Below are 18,047 nucleotides of genomic sequence, written 5' to 3' on the forward strand. Positions count from 1 at the left end.
CGCGCAGACACAGACGCACAGGGGAACTTAACAGTGCTATGTATGGTTTCATCGCTCTGTATAGGCCATAATCACCCTCTCTCCATCTCAGTAAGCTCATGCTAAATGACCAGACGTCTCTGGCGGCTGCCGTGATTTGTCTCTCCCCGCTCGCGTCGCGCCCGTACCTCACCCTCCCCGCCTCTCGTTCGCCCCCCCCCACTCCCCCCCCGCCGCCATATGTTGTGCCTGTGTGACCGGCCAACGTGTCAGGCCTGACTAACGCCTTAACGGCAAGGCTGACTTTGATTTATTTCCTCTGAAATCTGGGGGCCGGGGGTAATAACACAGAATGACATTATTTGTTTATCAAATCCAAGGCTGCTTTTTTTTTCTCGGCACGGTCGAGATGTGATGACTTGATACCCCCCCCCCCCCCCACACACACACACACACGTATAAATCCCCGCAATTTCTGATTGTGCCATGATTAGAAGGTCTGTAGTTGCTTAACCTCATCCAAGGGAATACTTTTGAAATCTGACAGAGCAGGGAGCACAGACGAATGGGAATAAAGATTGAGATGAAGCAAAGCAATTAAATTGTCAAGGCACAGATTTAACCCCAGCACACAAGTTTGGGGCACATTTATTAAGAGTGTTTTCTGTCTGAGCGAGCTGGTTGCTCTTCCTCTACTTGCAGGAAGAATGAGCTGGAAGAGACAGTGAGAATAAACAGTACTTTAAATACCAGATGACCCATTTAATGGGAGATATTTTATCTTCTCGCGTCCAGAGTGTCTGTCACATGTTCTGCCTCCCAATTGAAGATAACAGCAGTGCTGTTTAGTCTGCTGAAACTTCATCTTGGTGTTATTCACTGATCAAGTCTATCATTATGGCACTTTTCACAACACATTTCCTTCCTTTTAACATGTAAATGATGCATTGCCCCCGAAAAGCTCGTTTAAATTTTTTATCCCTGGCAAATTTGCTCAGGAGTTGGGAATCCTTGAGAAGCAATTAGCAGATTTAATTTGGCTATTTGGCCCCCGTGTTCAGAAGTGGGTGTTTGTTTAAAACAGCACCCTCACCTCCCGTTATTGGCTGTATGAATAGTATCTCCTGGAACACAATGCCGAGCTGTAAAACTCAATGAAAAAGAGTTAAAGGCAAGGACAATCTCAAAGACAGCCTGCCTGATAACAAAAGGGCCTCACCTAATAATGAACAACTGGAGTTGGCTTTCTTTTCTCCGATGTGGGGAAGCTGGGGTGAAGGAGGGGGGACAGAAGCTCTGCCAGCACTTGCCAGCATGTTTTATGGCTAATTGAAGCATTTGGAATAAAACTGCCGCAAAATGGCACCCTTTAGAATTGGAGCGGGGTTAATATATTGTGATCCCACAATTAGCCCAGGATTGTTAAGATCTCTTTAATTCGGTGAGGTCCATTAAACGGGATGGGCGAGAAAGTGCTCCCGCCGAGACAATTTTTCTCCTCTCTCTTTGTTCTTCCTGTCCTCTTTTCCTCTCAGCAGCTGCTGTAGTAATCAATATAAGTGGACATGGCCGTCAGCAGGTTGCCAGGTCATCCTGGTGTCACCCCCTTTGGGTGCCATCGCTCCTGAAGTCCACCCACATACAGATTTTGTTTATAAATATACAAGTGACTTATTGATAGTAGATTGACTTTGGTGCAGAAACTGTGTGAGGTGCGGTCCTCGAACTGGCACGGAAACGCTTGCCCTCCTGGACGGGAGGTTTTTAGATCATTCTCTCTCCGGAGTAAAAAAAAAACGATCACTGAGGTTTGCTCTTTACCCCAGTTTCTCAAATCCCCACTTGGCCTATGAGTGCCTCCACTAGAGTCACAGCAGCAGCGGCTGCTGCACGATCGTCACGACTCAGGGTTTTACAAGTGTCTCTTTCAGAATATGAGAGTCCCTTCTGGGTTATCTTTGGGGATACAGTGTGCCTGCGGGATTTTGCCAATTGGTGGAGGTTTTTGAAACAGGATTGAAATCACTACATTGGAGCCAGCCGCAGCCACAGAAATTTCCCAATCCTCTCCAAACCATGACATAACGAAGCTTCCACGGCCCTCTCAACTTTTAATGTAACTGGCATCACACAGTGGCATACCCTGCAATTTCTACAGAATCTAGATTTATAGGTTTAAAGGGGAGAGGAGAGGTGAATAAAGCAACACCTAAATAGAGCGTTGATTGGATGGTTGATGAGTATGGACCTAAACAGATGGCTGGCTCATTAAAGACTCATTTGTAATAATCTGAAATGATCCTAAATTTCAATTTCTTATGCTCGGATGTATGTTTAGGCTAAGCCAAGGCTCCAGCTTTATCAGCAGTTAATACCTACCCGCTTAGTGCTCAGGTAATAACTTGGGATGCTGGAAAACGGTGAGCGTTTCAATAGCACGGGGGTTCCAGCACAGTGGATTTTGAAGCTCCTCGCAAGTAATTAAACAGCATGCCACCTCATACAGAGCAATTTCCTGCAAGGCATTTGCTTGGCAGTGCGGCATGGCCCCGGTCTGCGTCGTGTTATCTCTGTGAAATATGTCCCCTTTATCATTTTTTTAATAATGACTGAGTGTTCATGTTGTTAGGAGAAAATCTACTCAATGAGCATCAGATTAACGGGGGGGGGGGGGGGGGGGGGGGGGGTGGTTTTTCCCTCGCTGGTAGCCAGCTAGCTGAACGTCCAAGATATCTGTGTCATCTATAAATTAAAATTGGAGGGGGAAAGCATTAAAATGGCCGCTATCTCATTGGTAAATCCAAAGCTTCTCCAAAAGTGTCGTCTCCAGGAAAGGTGTGTAAAATCAGCGGGGTAGACAGAAACAAGTGAGGGGGCCATGTGGTCCTGTGAGGTATGGTGCTGGTATCTGAGAGGTGCCCCCCCCCCACATACACACACACCTCCACACCTCCACCCCCCACCCCACTCCACCCGCGGCATCACGATGGCCACACACCATCGCCGAGCGATGATAATCCTGCCGTGTGCATAAAGGGATTTGTTCTTGTTTGGGCTGGCCACAGAACGTCCCAGGGTGAAAAACTGTTTATCTCTCCGCTGTCTTTAAAGTCCCCTGGGCTTCATGGCCCTGGAACTTGCACATCCTGTTGTCAGTTGTCAACGCAAGCTTCCTCTCACTCTCAATATCTGCTGATATACGTTCTCTCTTTTCCTGTTTGTTTTTTTCCCTCCATACACGCGCAGTTATTACCTCCGGTAAACCTCTCATATCAAGAGGTGGCAAGCTCTCGATCACCTTCTCTCTATCCATCTTCATGTATTCATCTCTCTGCCTCCTTATTTCTCACACACACACTTATAATCTCAGCCATTAAACAGCCAGCTGCAGCAAGCACACAACTCCTCTGGTACATCAAAGCGGAGCTGAGTGGCAAGAACAAGCTTTATTTATCATGAAATGTTGATGGTAACTTCCCGCCTGTTGTGAACATCAGCTGCCATGCCAGCACTATAAATTTATCACATTTATTTAGCATTAGTGGGTCGTACTTCTCCTTATTTTAGGATTGCTTGCAAACATCTTGTTGGGAATCCAATCGTCTCCCAATTCTGTGGGTGAAGAGAGAGGGGAGTCAAACTTCTGCCCATTGTTTCCTTCCTCCACCATCTATACGACTAACCCACCCCAACCCATCCCTGTCCTCCCTAGATGCTTGCTACTTGTCAGCCCTGGTAATGGGTTTCTTAGGGGAGATATTATTTTGGTCCAGTAAGCTGAGCTTAAAATATGAGTGACAGGCTTGACTCACATGCACATGAGGAGAATTTTGTTTTTTAAAAGGCTGCCAGAAGACTGAGCTCTGCTGCTGCAAAAAAAAAAAAAAAAAAAAATGGAGAAAAATCTTCCCACCATATTAACAATGAAAGCCTGCATGCAGCCGCCCACCACCTTTACTTCCCTGACAGAAAAAAAGAGATGCAACTTCTCCTGACTAAAATGTCCTATTTTTCCTGTCTCTCTGTTTTTTTTTTTTGTTTTTTTTTTTGTCGTCTCTGTCTTCCCCCTTTCCCCCCTCCTAAGAAGATAGATGAAGAAAATGAGGCCAACTTGCTGGCAGTGCTTACAGAGACCCTGGACAGCATCCCAGTGGATGAGGACGGATTGCCTTCATTTGCGGGCCCTGGCAGATGGGGACGTGACCAATGCCAGTGACCAGAGCTGTCCCTCCTCTCCTGACGGCTCACCACGCACCCCGGAGCCCGAGGAGCCTTCCTTGGTAAGATCATTAGCTCCTCCTCCTTCAGCTCCCACCACCACCACACCAAGACATGACCTCCAACCCTCTGCACACTGTTGCTTCTTTGCCAGTCCATGGCAGGCACCAGATAAGACTGGGCCAAGACTGGGCACCAAGAGTGGTCATGTGTCTCACAAGACTTCTGTGTCTGGCCAGGCCCGAGTCGCACTCCATATTTGCCACAATGTGTTCTCTGCATGTGCAGTAGGAGCATGCAGACGTGCAGATGCAGGGAGGATGAGGGAGGGAAACGGAATAGATCAATGTGCTTGCTGCTCAGTGCTAATTACATAACAGTGCTATTGTGGCGCCAATTCAAGATAGATAGATAGATAGATAGATAGATAGATAGATAGATAGATACTTACTTACTTACTTACTTACTTACTTACTTACTTACTTACTTACTTACTTTATCGATCCCCAAAGGGAAATTCTTTAAATAGATATGATGATTCAATGATATGAACACTGTGGTGGGGTCCAAGTATGGTTGACACAGTGCCGCAGGCCCCTGAAAATCAAGCCGGAACATAATGACAGTAAGAGAGAACAGAAATCCATCTCATCTCGCCGACTCTCAGTGGGTCCCAAATAATCCCCCGGTGCTGGAAAAAAAAAAAAAAAGGCCTCTCAGTGAGACGTCACCTTACCTTTGTGCTATATGTTTTTTTTACGCATGACCATCTGGGTATTTCTCTAGCTTTAAGGGCTTTATCTGAAAATGTTATGTTATGTTCGGTTATAGTCCATTTTATTCCATGCCGGTCCTTTCCAGCTGACCTTTAGCCACATGCCTGAGTGTGTTTATTCAATCACATTAGAGAAGCCTGCTTGTGTGTACACAAAAACACCTGCGCGGGACTCATCATGTCAGGTTCTATAAACCGCTTAAAAAGTATCTAATCCTTTAAATAACTTAACTGCAATATTGGTCTCCTCTGATTGTTCATTTATAAAACACAGGCTGTCTTATTAAAAGTAAATGGTCATTTGCATAACTCATGCTCACTTCCCCTCCTCCTTCTCCTACCTTTTCCTGGTTCTGTCTGGGGTCCGTTCGCAGCTGAAGAAGCTCCTTCTGGCACCCGCAAACTCCCAGCTCAGCTATAATCAATACACAGGTGGCAAGGCACAGAACCATGCAGCCAGCAGCAACCACCGGATCAGACCACCACCTGCCGTCGTCAAGGTAGGGACACACACACACACACACAAATACATGGAGTGCCTTGCTGCTTATTTCACTCCTGTACACACACTTTTTTTTGTTGGCGTTTGTTTATCTCTCTCCCTCTGTTCTTGCTCTGTCTCGTTTCTTGACTCTCCCTCCCTTCCTCCCTCCTCACATTTTTCTTGTTTTGGTGGCCGCCTTTAGAAGATGTTAGACTACTGCTCGAGCAGTCTACTATCCCAGGGGGCCATCTCGTAATGAAAACAGGCTGATTGCTGTTGGGCTTTCCAGGCGAGGCATCGGCACCGTTGTCTCATTAGCTCCACCACTTATCCGCCTTGGTATGGTGCCTGTTGAAGGAGAAGAAAAAAAAAAAAACAGCGACAGGCGTTCTTGTGGCGAGATTGATGCCTTGAGACGACAAGATCAAAATATCAGGCTTGATGTTCTCATTAGATGGAGTTTATTTTCTATAAGGGGTGGGGTGAACATTTCCTTTTCAGTCAGTCAGTATGAGTATCAGGTTTGTGAATTTGAATAAATAAAACGTGTGAAGTCAGAAAGGGACATATATGTTCAGTGGCATACACAGCATACTGTACAGCACATGATCGTTTGCTCTCGTTTGGGGAAAAATATTTGTACTGTCTATTTGTTCTGCTTTACCTCATACTTAAAACCCACTGAATGTGAAAAGCGTCTGTGTCTGATCATTCGGTGTGGTAAGCACAACACAGACAGATTTGTGTGTGCTCCGCGTACTATGTTTGCACATACAGTGCGTCAACCTTCCTCACAGAGTCTATTTTCATACTGTGCCTTTGAGTCATCCATTTCTGGAGCAGAGTAAATGAGGACTCCCGGAGGAAATGGTGTGCGTACAGAGTGGCGCGGTGGTGCTCGGGGGGCCACGCAATTAAGATGATGGGCGGACGGCACTCCCACCATCGCCTCCCAGACAGTTGGGCAACTACTGCGCTCAGGCTCTTTGAGTCACTCTTTTAGCATCTCCGTGGCCCTGTCTCTGTCCGCTTTTATTTTTGTGCCAAATAAAGAATTTAACATTTCTCACAAATGGATCGCCTGCACTACACTCACAACAGTGAGCAAAACTTTTTTATTCAAGCCAACCTAATTAATTTCCTTTCTTTTCCCATTCTTTTTCTGCACAGACGGAGAACCCCTGGAACGGCAAAGCAAGAGGGGGCTCCAGCCAACAGAATCGCCCGGTGAGGCGGCCTTGCACTGAGCTGCTGAAATACCTAACAGCCACCGATGACATCCTGCTCCACGCCAAAGCCAGTGAAGCCAAGAGCGCCTGGGGGGGTGCCAGTAGCAGGGACAAGAGTGGCCTGGGTCTCGGTGCCTCTTCCTCGTCCTCTTCACCGTCCTCGTCATCCACCTCCTCGTTCTCCTCCCCTCTCCTCCACCTCTTCCTCCTCCTCTTCTACCACCTCCAAGAAGAAGTCAGCTGTGCCATCTCAGCAGCAGCAGCAACAGCAGCAGCAGCAGCCGCAGCCCGCCGCCCGCCCGCCGCAGCAGCATCACCAGCGAGGTGAGAGCCGGGCTGCAGGCGGGTGTAGTATGGCTGGTGTTGGGGCTGGGAAGTGGCAGCGTTGCAGTCACGATGACGGGGTTGAGGAGTCGGAGGGTGCTTCTATCCCTGTCGGCCACAGAACCTCCACCTGCGGCCATGCCCCGCCCCAAACTGGAGCACGGGCCGCCCAGTGAAGAAGGAAGGCCGCCAGGCGATGTGGGCCCGCCTGGCCGCCGCTAGGTTTATTAGGTATATGCATTCTTATTCCCCTCCCTCCCCGAGAGGTGAGTCACAGCTGTGAGCATTGCCGAGAGGCTGCAGGCGCCACTCAGGCTAGTGAGGGCTTTGGCAGGCAAGGCCGCAGCAGCAGTAGCGGTGCCAGCCGCGCATCGCATAGACACATCACAGTGACTATAAAGAAACTAGATGAGAAGCCGGGGCACCCTTTGCTTAGCCAGCTGCTCACCTCCAAACGGAGGCCCGCTCGATATCGACACCTGCTCCCACCTCAGATTAGCCCTGTACGTAGCACTAAGAGCAAATTAGCAGGTAAGAGGTCTGAGATCCCGGCCCAGGCTGTTTCTAGGGTAAAAGAGGAGGAGCCTAGAGGGACCACTGATCATAGAAACCAGGAAGTAAGTCAGGCTATAGAGCCCGACTCAGGGCCCCTGCTGTCACCTCTCGCCTTAGACCTAGAGAGCTGGGTCAGCCAACCCGATCCAGGGGTAGACTTGGGCTTTGGACTAGAGCTGGGGTGGCCAAACCAGGGGGCCTATGGGGAGGATGTTGACCATGATGATGATAATAATGCTGATGATGATGGTGTTGATGATGATGATGACCATGTCATGGGCAGCCCCCGCAGCGGTGCTCCCACAGGGCCCACCAAGCCCACTCATCCCAGATACTAGCATTGCAGAGCCCAACCCTCCCTGCATCATACAAGGGAAAGGGCACCCACACAGACAGGCACTCAGCGAGCACCCCGATGACCAGGGCCACCCGTTGTTAGGTAATCATGATTGCATCCCCCCCACTGGCCTTATCTCTGCTCTCTCTTCTCCCTCTCCTGCTCTAACCACTTCCCAGTTTGATTTCACAACTAACTCCTACTCTAATTTGAATCTAACTGTCATTCTGAGGGAATAAACCACAATGACGGCAAACAGCCTGCTCGCCAATGCTTTTTGCTAGTCCCAGAGGCATTCTTTTAAATTGCTAAAAAAAGGAGGAGGTGGGAAAAGGGGCGAGCCTTGTCTTGCTACTGTACATCTTGTATTCACAAAGTCGAACCTTGAACCATCTTTGGCTGATTGAGCTGAGTGTGCTGAATATGTACATTTAGACTCAGAGCCCAGGTGCTGCTCTTTAGCGTTGTGCTACTAAAAGCCACATTCTCTTAGCTGGAGCACAAGTCGGCCAGAGCCTCGGGCAACTGCACAAGCTTCCTTGACTCTCCTTTCTTCCTTCTTTTTTTTTTTTTCCCCTCCTCTGCTGTTGGTGCATGCGATTATGACTTTTATTGTCTAGGCAGGGGCTCACCCCACTGTCATGTGTCTTGTTTGTGGCATCGTCTCTGTATGTCCTTATTCCATTTTTTGATCTCTTTGTTGTCTTGAGCGCGGTCTGTCTTGTGTCTAGACACCTGTGAAACACGTACCATCACTTCATCCTGCCTCACAAAGTGAACAGTCTATCCTCAGAGAATAAATTTGTTTAAAATGGGGTCAACCTAAAAGATCTGCTTTGTACCATAGTGTCCATAGAAAGACTTTCTAACCAGGGATGGGTGTTTTTGTAATAATAATTGCACTTGTTGAGCCAATTTGAGATTAATTGTTGCAGAATGTGGACCTGTTCTCTTCTGCCATGAGTGTTATAACTAGGTCAATAATTACCCATGCTCCTTTGTGTTCTGCAGCCAAACCAACCACCTTGCCACTTCCTTTGACCCCAGAGTCTCCAAAGTAAGTGTGAGAAGTTTTTCCACATTATTGTAGGCAACAACAACAACAACAAAAAAAAAAAGTAGCATCAAACTACAGAGAAAGACAAAGCCAAAGCAAACTATATAGACTACAATCCAAGTCGAGGCATTTATGTCACTCATTTCCATTTCTTAGATCACAAAAGCTTTTAGTTTTGCTGTCACCTGAGACATAAAATGTTGTACCCATTTTTTTTATGTCTTCCCAGTGACCACAAGGGATCACCGTTTGAGAACAAAACCATTGAACGCACATTAAGTGTGGAGATTGCTGGAACCCCAGGTAAGCCCACTTCTCGGACTATTTCAAATACATGTAATTATTACAAAACTACTAATCCTCACGTGCCTGTCGGAGCTAGCGATGGGTTAACTCTTGATAGTTCCATCACAGTTCAGAGTTCAAGGTGAAGGCATGGGAGACCACTTTTATGTGCCTGAGTATTGATTAGGCTTTCCAATCTCTTCGGGGGGTTTATTAGTGAGCCCTCCCATCCCCCCCCCCCCCCCCCCCCCCCCCGCCCTCTCCTTTGTTACTGAAGAGTTAATATATGCCTTTCCTCTATCAGATGCTAATGCTCTCTGACCAACAGTTTACCGAGCCACATCACGGGGATATTGGAATTAATTCATTCAGTTAATGAAATAATTGGTTGTGTTGTGTAATTTAGTTTTGGCTGTGATCTTTTCTTCAAGTACAGGCAATTTGATCAATTTATTGAAATACGTGGGGCCAGTGTGGGGATATTTCTGCATTATAGTCACATCATTCTTTTTTGTTTTAAATTAAATTATAAAACTGCCATACACGTAATGTAATTGCAAGACAAAAGTGAAGAGAACGTCATCTCCTTCTCTCCCTTTATGCAAATTATGTTAGTAATCACCCCACATTTTATTGAGATTAATCATTTAAGGTCGATACAACCAAAATGGCTGCCCTTTAGCCTCTGAACGAGGCTTCTCTGGGTATTCATTTACCAGCAGGGAAATGATCCTCGTCCAAACCTCACGTCAGCGCCCCCCCTGCACCTTCTGCCTTACAACCCCAGAGGCATCGCTGCGTCCTTCTGACTTTGGCTGAAGTGCCGTTTAACCCTTTTGATAGATAAGCTGTCAGGGTCAAAGGGGACGCCCGCCAGGACCTAAAGAGGCAAAAGAACAGTGCTCCTTAATCTCCGGGGCAATCGAGCACAGTTTAATATTTCTTCCTTTTTTACTGCACGCGGGCCAGTCTGTTGACTTGTGGCCAAATCTGGGCGTCCGTTCTGTTCCGCTGCAGCCGTAAGCCCTTCACCTGACTTCAACATCTCGTGCAAATTCAGGACCGAATATTAGCAAGAGAGTCATTAGTCCGGAAAGCTCAGGGTTACTGAGCCCCTCTCCTACTTGGAGATTAGCTCTGGAGTCTCATGCCGTATGACACAGATGGATATAGATCCCAGTAAGTGGCGGTGTAAAGCTTTTAGTTTGGAGTTACATGTCCTTTGCAGATTTCGAGTAACATTCCACTATAATAGAGATAATGGTGGTGTTACTGATAATTAGATGGAAGTTAGCCAGGTGGGCGGTTCCACTTTCCACCTTCAATGCAGGTCGACTAGGAACGGATGGAATTTTCCATGAATCGTTGCCAGTAACAGATTATTTTATGCCTTTATGATGATGAGTTGTAGTAGTAGCGGCTAGTGTTTCAAAGAAAGATAAATCAAATGTTCAGGACCTGTGCATGCATTTAATAGTAAATATACCAGTAATGTTTGGAGTGTTTGTCTGCATGTTTTCTTGACCCTTCTCACAGAGGTACGGTAAAGGCTACAAAAGGCAGTGAGGCCCCCCCTGGGATCTGACTGTTCAGGCCTAATCTCTGCCAAGCTAATAGATTTACCCTGTGCTGCTGTGTTGTCTTTAATTACTGTATCTCATGACACAGAGGTGGTCTGTGTGTTGCTATTTGCATAGCTTACTGCCGGATCAACTCTTTAAGCCCGGAGTTGTTATTCGCTCCGAGGTCTCCTCGCAATTTACAGCTGGACGAGAAAAAAAAAAAGATTATAAAACCCTCCTCTTTCTCTCTGCCCCGCTCTCATCGTTCCATCGTATTCTCTCCGGTGTCTGCATTATTGGTGTTTGTGTCTGCAGATCATCCATCACTGGCAGGTTTGACTGAGAGGCACATATTTATCTAATTCTGATTTATTTCACCCCCATTGTTAATGGCTCCTAGTTTATGACCCCATGCGCACATTGTTTTGGACAGATGGCGCTTCATTGGGGAAACAGAAGTTCTTCAGGCATTGTGTGGCATTCACTCTCTCTCCTCTCTGCTGTCTCCTTTTCAAAGCTCATTTAATTGGCATAATGCATATATATATGTCTATAAGACTATCAGAAGTGAGAGAAGGAAGAGAAAGAGGGGAGAAAAGGACACATTCACATAATAAGGAGGATCATAAGCTGTGGATCAGGCATCCCAAACACAGCAAGTCGTTTCAGAAACTTGCACATTTATCCCGCGCTCTCTTTGCCGAGCTGTCTCGCCCGTGCATATTCTAACACCGGATTTGATACTAATAGCTGTCATTTGGTGCAGTTCAACCGGCAAGGGAGGAATGATGTGCATTATAAGAATGGCAAAGAAGAGGGGCGAACGTAGGTGTTTCAAAGTGCCTGTTAGCGACGTGCAGGCCCGTGTGTGAGGGGGGGTGAGGTGGGGGGGGGGGCACATTTGTTCTGCGCTAGACAGAAACGGGAAGAGATGCAGAGCGACAGAGAGGGAGGAACAAAGATTGATCTGGGGGAAGACGGCAGAAAAAGGGTCGAATACGAGACTAAACTAGAAAAGAAAGACTAAAGAGGAGGAGGAAAGGGGGAGAATGAGAGTAATGGCGGCGGCTGTTTGTGTGAGTGCATTAACAATGCTATAAAGTGGGCTCATCTCAGGACTTCCCATATAACTGCCATCTGTCTGGTTGTAAATCTGTAGGAGGCGAGGGAAGAGATGGGGGGAACGGGGGGCACGAGCAGTAGGGACATGTCATCTGAGAAGAATGTCAACCATTCGCCAGTACTTCCTATGACATAGCAGCCATCTCGGCACGGCATCATCACCAGGCACGCTGACTTGTACATTAAGTACATCTTCCTTTATTGTTGCACTGAAAATGCAGATGGTGCTGTATAATATTCGAAACATGCATGGCGTCATGATTGTTTTTTCAGACCGATAAAAAAAAACAAAAAAAAAAAAAACGGTCTCCGGTTTTATTCCGATGAATTGGCCGCTGTCCAGCGCAGACGCTTGTGTGATGCAGGTAGAGATATACATGTACTTTGATTTTTTTTTTTGATTTTTTTTTTTTTTTCATTAGATGCATTACATTTGTCCTCCACGGGGTTATGTGTTATGTTTTCTTTTTTTTTTTTTTTTTTTTTTTTTTCTTTTTTTTTTTTTTTTTTGTGGAAAGGGATCTTTTCAAGGTCAGAGAGGAAGAGAATGGCAAGTCATCCGTATTACAGCAGCACCATATTAAGTTACACCAAGCATTACATTAATCTGTCAAGATTGCAATAAAATAGAGATCAGGATTAGACCAAGTGAAAGTGAATATTTTAATCAGGCATGTATCTGCGTCCACTGTCCATAAACTGACCTGGGAGTTTATAGATGGATGGGTGGGGGGGAGGAAGGGGGGGGGTGTACTTGGGGAGTTTTGCGTTATGATTCTATTTCCATTTTATCACCCCCACCCAACCTCTGTCTCCTCCTCCTCCTCCTCCCCCCCTCCCCCCTCCCTGTGCAGGTCTGACACCACCTACCACGCCCCCACACAAAGCCAGTCAAGAGAATCCTTTCAAAGCATCTCTCAAAACCAAGTTGTCTTCATGTTCCTCCTCGGCCTTGACATGCAAAAGAGCCAGGCTGAGTGAGTCGGGCCCCGGCGCTCTGGCTCCGGCCCCAGGTGCCTCAGGCGGGGGCCCCACCAGGAAGGGTCCCGAACAGACTGAGCTTTATGCCCAGCTGAGCAAAGCGTCCACCACCCTCCCTTACTCCGTCACTCAGTGCGCTGTGGGGGGCGGCCTTGAGGAGCATCGCAGCACTGGCAACAACAAGCGGGCCACGCCCCGCGGCTACAGCGACCATGACTATTGCCAGGCATCAGCTAGCACTAAGAAGGATGGGGGCACAGCCACTGTTACCATGACGACAGCTGTGGAAAAGACATTCACCTCAGGTGCCACTGCTGCTCCCATGCCTACTGCAGGCAAAGTGGAGAACAGGCATGTCGAATGTAAGGACTCAGCCATGCCACCATCCTCATCATCATCTTCTTGTTCTCCGTCATCAGCTTCACCCGGTCCTTTGGCTAAGCAGCAGAATTTTCTCTCCGTGGACGGAGAAACAGGCCGGGTCGAGGGGATAGGGGAGCAGACCCTTCCACAAACCGCTCAGATCCCCTCACAAGAGGCCAATACCGACAGGGACCAACAACATCTTTCTGCCACCAGCCGCAAGCTCCTGTGTGACCACGACATCAGAGCAGAACTCAACAAGCACTTTGGCCACCCCTTAAAAGCCCTCTACAGCCAGGGTGGCCAGGAGAGAGAACCAAGCAGCAAACCGAACAAGGCTCCAGCCCCTCAGTCCCTTGAGGGGGGAGAGGACCCGGGCTTCCTGCCCTTCCACGATGAGCTCGAGCTGGGCGAGGGCCGCGAGAGCCGCTTCCTCTATCCATGGGAGGGCACCCCTCTGGACCTACTTTTTGACTGCGCCCCCTGCTCTCCCTCCTGTTCCCCACCATCCAGCTGCTCCCCTTCACGAGGCTCCGTCTCCCCACCGTCCTCCCTCCTCCTGTCGCCCAGCAGACCCTTCTGCTGGACCAGCAGCGGATCCCGCTCCCGCTCTCGTTCCCACTCGGGCTCCCGCAGCTCCTCCTCGCGATACCGTAGGCGCTCCCTCTCCAGCTCACCCGACAGACGCCCCTCCTCCTGGTAAGTTATCTCTTCCTCTCACACACACACACACACACACACGCACGCACACACACAGATATACACACAAACCTACACACACACACACACACACACACACACACACACACACACACACCACACACACACACCATCTACTACTTTTGGCTGAACCTTGGCTGCTCCCCAGGCAGGCCGTTTAAACAGGACTTGGAGCTGGCAGGGGGTCGAGCTTAGCAGTATAAAACAGGCCTGATCAGTCGTCAGAGCTGATGTCAGACAGGGTAGACCCGAGAGACTCTTAAGCGGGATTTATGGTCTGTCCAAATGGCATGTCGGATGGTTGTATAGACTCAGAAACCCCCTCCCCTCCTACATCTGCATCGGAAAGGAGGTTTCTGGGTTGCTAACATCTGTAATTCTCAGAAACCGATGATCTGACTTTCACGTCCACTTCACACCTTTCTTGTCTGATAACCGTCCCCCTTTTTTAAACAGTATCACCCCATTCCCCCCCCCCCCCCACATTCCCTCTTTCCCTGAGTGAAATGTGAGAAGTGAGAGCCTGAGAGCCATCTTTCAAATCTCCCCCTGGTGTGGCCATTCAGAGCGGCTGTAAACACAAGTGATTTCCGACGTCTTCCGACAGCACATCCTAAAAACTAGTTCTGAGAGACCGTAATTTGAGCCCAAGCATGGGTCCTTTCTCTGGATGTGGGAATGGATTCTCACCGCAGTGTCTGCAGTTATTATACGGACCAAATCGCTCGATTAAAACAGGTGAAAGTTAGATCTGGACTGACAGAGGGTAAAAAAAAAAAAGATTGGCTGAGTGATGCAGTCTCCCAAAACCAACACACAATGGACAAAAAAAGAACACAAAAAAAAAACAAAAAAACATGAAAGGTGCCAGAGGCACTGGACTTTTGAACAGTATGAGTTTTCATCTCTGGGCAGGGAGTTTTATTTGAATGTCTTTCTAACACTCACCCCCTCCTCGCTCGCTCCCTTGCATGCTCCCATTTTCCGTTTGATGCCGGGGCTATTGTTTTAAGCGGCAGCTGTTGTTTTTACTGAGTGGCAAACCCTCCTCTTTTACATCCCCAGAGATGAAAGCCAAATCCAGTCTGTGGGAATGTAGTCTCCAAACCCCTCTCAAAAAAAGACTCCTATTATCATAGCTCTCTGTGAGAACTACATTTCCCATGCTTCCCTTTGATCAGAGCTGAGGGGATCTCTATTGTTTTGTTTTGTTTTGTTTTGTTTTTCATTGAAGAACAGAGGCAAAGTGTAGTTACTGAGAAGGATGAGAATAAATTCAGTTTGTCAGTAGTCGTTTATTGAGTGGCTCCCCTGCAGTGACTCGGTTTGTTTGCATGATTACTGAAAGGTCAGTTTGCTCCGTAGAGCCCATAGAATCACTTTATCCCCGTTCTTTACTCTCCTCCACCAACTTGCTCGCAAATTATACAGTAATAGTCTCAAGGCATTCGATCACAATCTGACGCTGACAAGCTCTCTAAAAATACCGGATAGGGGTTGAAGTTTGAAAGTGTCAGAGCAGGAAGCCTGTTATATTTTCATGCAAGAAAAGATAAACAGAATTTCAGCAGAAATCATTCTCAAAACGCATACGATCCCCGACCTTTCCAAACTGGCGTTCCTTTGCTTCACTGAGTTTCCCAAACTTCTCCTTCCATTATTCAGGTCTTCCTCCTTCAGCAGCACTTCAATAATTAAGCATCAAGAGTCAGCTCGAGGAGCGGAGGGGTACAAGCTCCACAGTCAGGCCACTAGGGCCGAAACTATTGACCACCTCTTCATACAACATAGATAGCAGGTGCATGTACCGTACATGCAGCCTCAGCCGTGTAATAAAGTTCCGCAACATATCATGTTCACCGTCTGGCCATGTGTTCAGATTAGGAGAATACACACGACTTTCATGTGGAGTTAACCCAGTTTCTGACAATCTGAATCGGAAAAGTTCATTTGTTTCTCAAAGACAAAACTAATTAAACAAGGTGTCACACGTTTGCAGCTGTCAACAGTGTGATATTTGCTTATGTAAGAGGTGAACAGCATTTCTGTGCGTTTGCGGAAATAACATTTTGATGTTTTGTTGTTTTTCCCCTTAGGTCTCGTCACAACACAGATTTGAATGCTTTTCGTTCCCGGACTCACAAGAGCCCCCACCCTCAGTCTCGATCTCCTCTCAGCCGCAGGCCAAGGTGCTTGTTTTAAGTTCATTATTTAACCTACTATTTGTTATGTGTTATTAACCTTCAGGTTAGGACAAATTCTTATTCTTAGCAGCAGCCCGACAAAAGTCTTCAAGGCGGCGTGACGGTGTGCGCGCAAGGATGGTTGAAAGAAAAAAAAAAAAAAAAAAACATTTTAGCAGTCGGCGTCGACGAGAAGTTCTTCCTGTCACCACTCAGAAATTGTTTTGATATCTCCGTGATTCTTTTTTTCAAAGCAAGAGTTCTGCGGCGCCCCGTCCACATGGGGGCCCCGTGACAAACATTCAGGGCAAATATGTTTAATTGATCGTGTTTTATTGGATTAGTGACAAAAGAAAATCCGACTGTCGCGCAGTCACACTGAACTCGTGAGTTGACGCTCCCAGCTGTATAATGACGCTTATTCAACTTAGTGCCTCTGTAGTTTTCCATGAGCCGCTGCGGAGGGGGACCGTTTCATATGCAGAGAAGCACTGGCACGGTGCAGAAAGACAGCGCGAGGGAGGCTGACACCATCCCCGGCGCTCCGAGCTGATTTGGCACCCACGTGCCTAATGACACCCGACAAGCCCGAGAGTCGCTCATCAGTCGAAAACTTAACGGACACGTCTCGTACTGGTCGGGGGGGGGGGGGGGGGGATGGGGGGGGGGGGGGTTGCACTTTCCTTCTTGATGAAGCCCTAACTAAGCAGAAAGTAATGACATGTGAAGTTGTGCTGACAGTTGCAGCTGCCTGGCTCCCCGACCGCGCTGCTCGCCGGCACTCCCCCGCGGGCCTTTCCCGTGGGGCCTCGTCGCCACAGCAACGGCGAAGAGACATCTTATTAACACGCCCGTCTCCCTTTCTTTTGCAACCCATCAGTAGTGAGAAAACACGGGACCACTCCTGGCTATTGTTCCGCGGAAGCGTCAACAGGGAGGGTGAATTTCAGGGGACGGAGGTGGGACAGCGACGTCATGTGTCTCCTCTCCTCCACAGGTATGACAGCTATGAGGAGTACCAGCACGAGAGGCTGAAGAGGGAGGAGTACCAGCGGGACTACGAGAAGCGGGAGTTCGAAAGGGCCGAGCAGAGAGAGAGGCAAAGGCAAAAAGCAATAGTGAGTCAACTGACACTATTTCCTCTATCGCCCTGTTTATTTCATTTTATTTGTTGATGCCGTCTTCCCGCGCCGACCGTGATAAAAGACCACATGTAATCACCGCTATGGCAAACACACAGAAAGCCTCCCACAGACACACACAGATTGCTTGGGATGAGACAGCCTCCAGCCCAGTGCCATGTGCCACAGCGTCTCTCTGCTGAGAGAACACATACAAAGTGAGTTCCTGAATGATTCAGGCGACAGGCCCTTCCTCTTTATCTCTGGGTTGTGTATTTTTAACGTCTCGGTCGTCTGGAAACACTGTCGACTCTTATTAATCACACCACAGGGGTAAAACGTTAAAACAGTGGAAAACAGAAACGAGGAGAGCAAGAAGGGAGGGAGGGGGAATGGCCACTGATTCGGCTCAGATATTTCTCTTTCCCTGTATCCGTTTCAAAATTCAGCCTGATTCAGTGAATATCGCGTTTCTCCCTTATCTCCTCTCTACTTGTCTCAGTGTGAAATGACTCAGGTTTCCAGCGGGGTGACGCCGCGACCACCCGTCGATAAAGCACACATTAAATGATGCAGTGTTGCAAACGTGGCTTGGCATGCATACATTTTCAGAGACGGAGAGACAAACAATTACGAGCGCTAAAGCTCAAGCTGTCAAACAAGGTTTGGGGAGGCCTGGGATGTGAAAGAATATCCGTGTGTCTGTCTGTCTCTCTCTCGCTTGCTCTGTTTTTTGCCTAAAAAAAACAAAC

General features: G+C 47.9%; 1 protein-coding gene across 1 annotated transcript in view; it reads left to right on the top strand.

Moving 5' to 3' along the window:
• The window catches only part of ppargc1a (peroxisome proliferator-activated receptor gamma, coactivator 1 alpha), a 258,307-nt gene that overhangs the window by 235,644 nt on the left and 4,616 nt on the right, over positions 1–18,047 (top strand). The window contains 14 exon segments of the mRNA XM_069170255.1: positions 4,064–4,156; positions 4,158–4,259; positions 5,347–5,472; positions 6,627–6,872; positions 6,874–7,152; positions 7,154–7,213; positions 7,215–7,259; positions 7,261–7,848; positions 7,850–8,003; positions 8,913–8,958; positions 9,188–9,261; positions 12,782–13,970; positions 16,088–16,180; positions 17,172–17,292. Coding sequence (XP_069026356.1) covers positions 4,064–4,156; positions 4,158–4,259; positions 5,347–5,472; positions 6,627–6,872; positions 6,874–7,152; positions 7,154–7,213; positions 7,215–7,259; positions 7,261–7,848; positions 7,850–8,003; positions 8,913–8,958; positions 9,188–9,261; positions 12,782–13,970; positions 16,088–16,180; positions 17,172–17,292 — 3,216 coding nt within the window.

Source organism: Embiotoca jacksoni, unplaced genomic scaffold (assembly GCF_022577435.1).
Source record: "Embiotoca jacksoni isolate LCO1_2020_lvr unplaced genomic scaffold, fEmbJac1.0.p SCAF_49, whole genome shotgun sequence".
Classification (NCBI taxonomy): Eukaryota; Metazoa; Chordata; class Actinopteri; family Embiotocidae; genus Embiotoca; species Embiotoca jacksoni.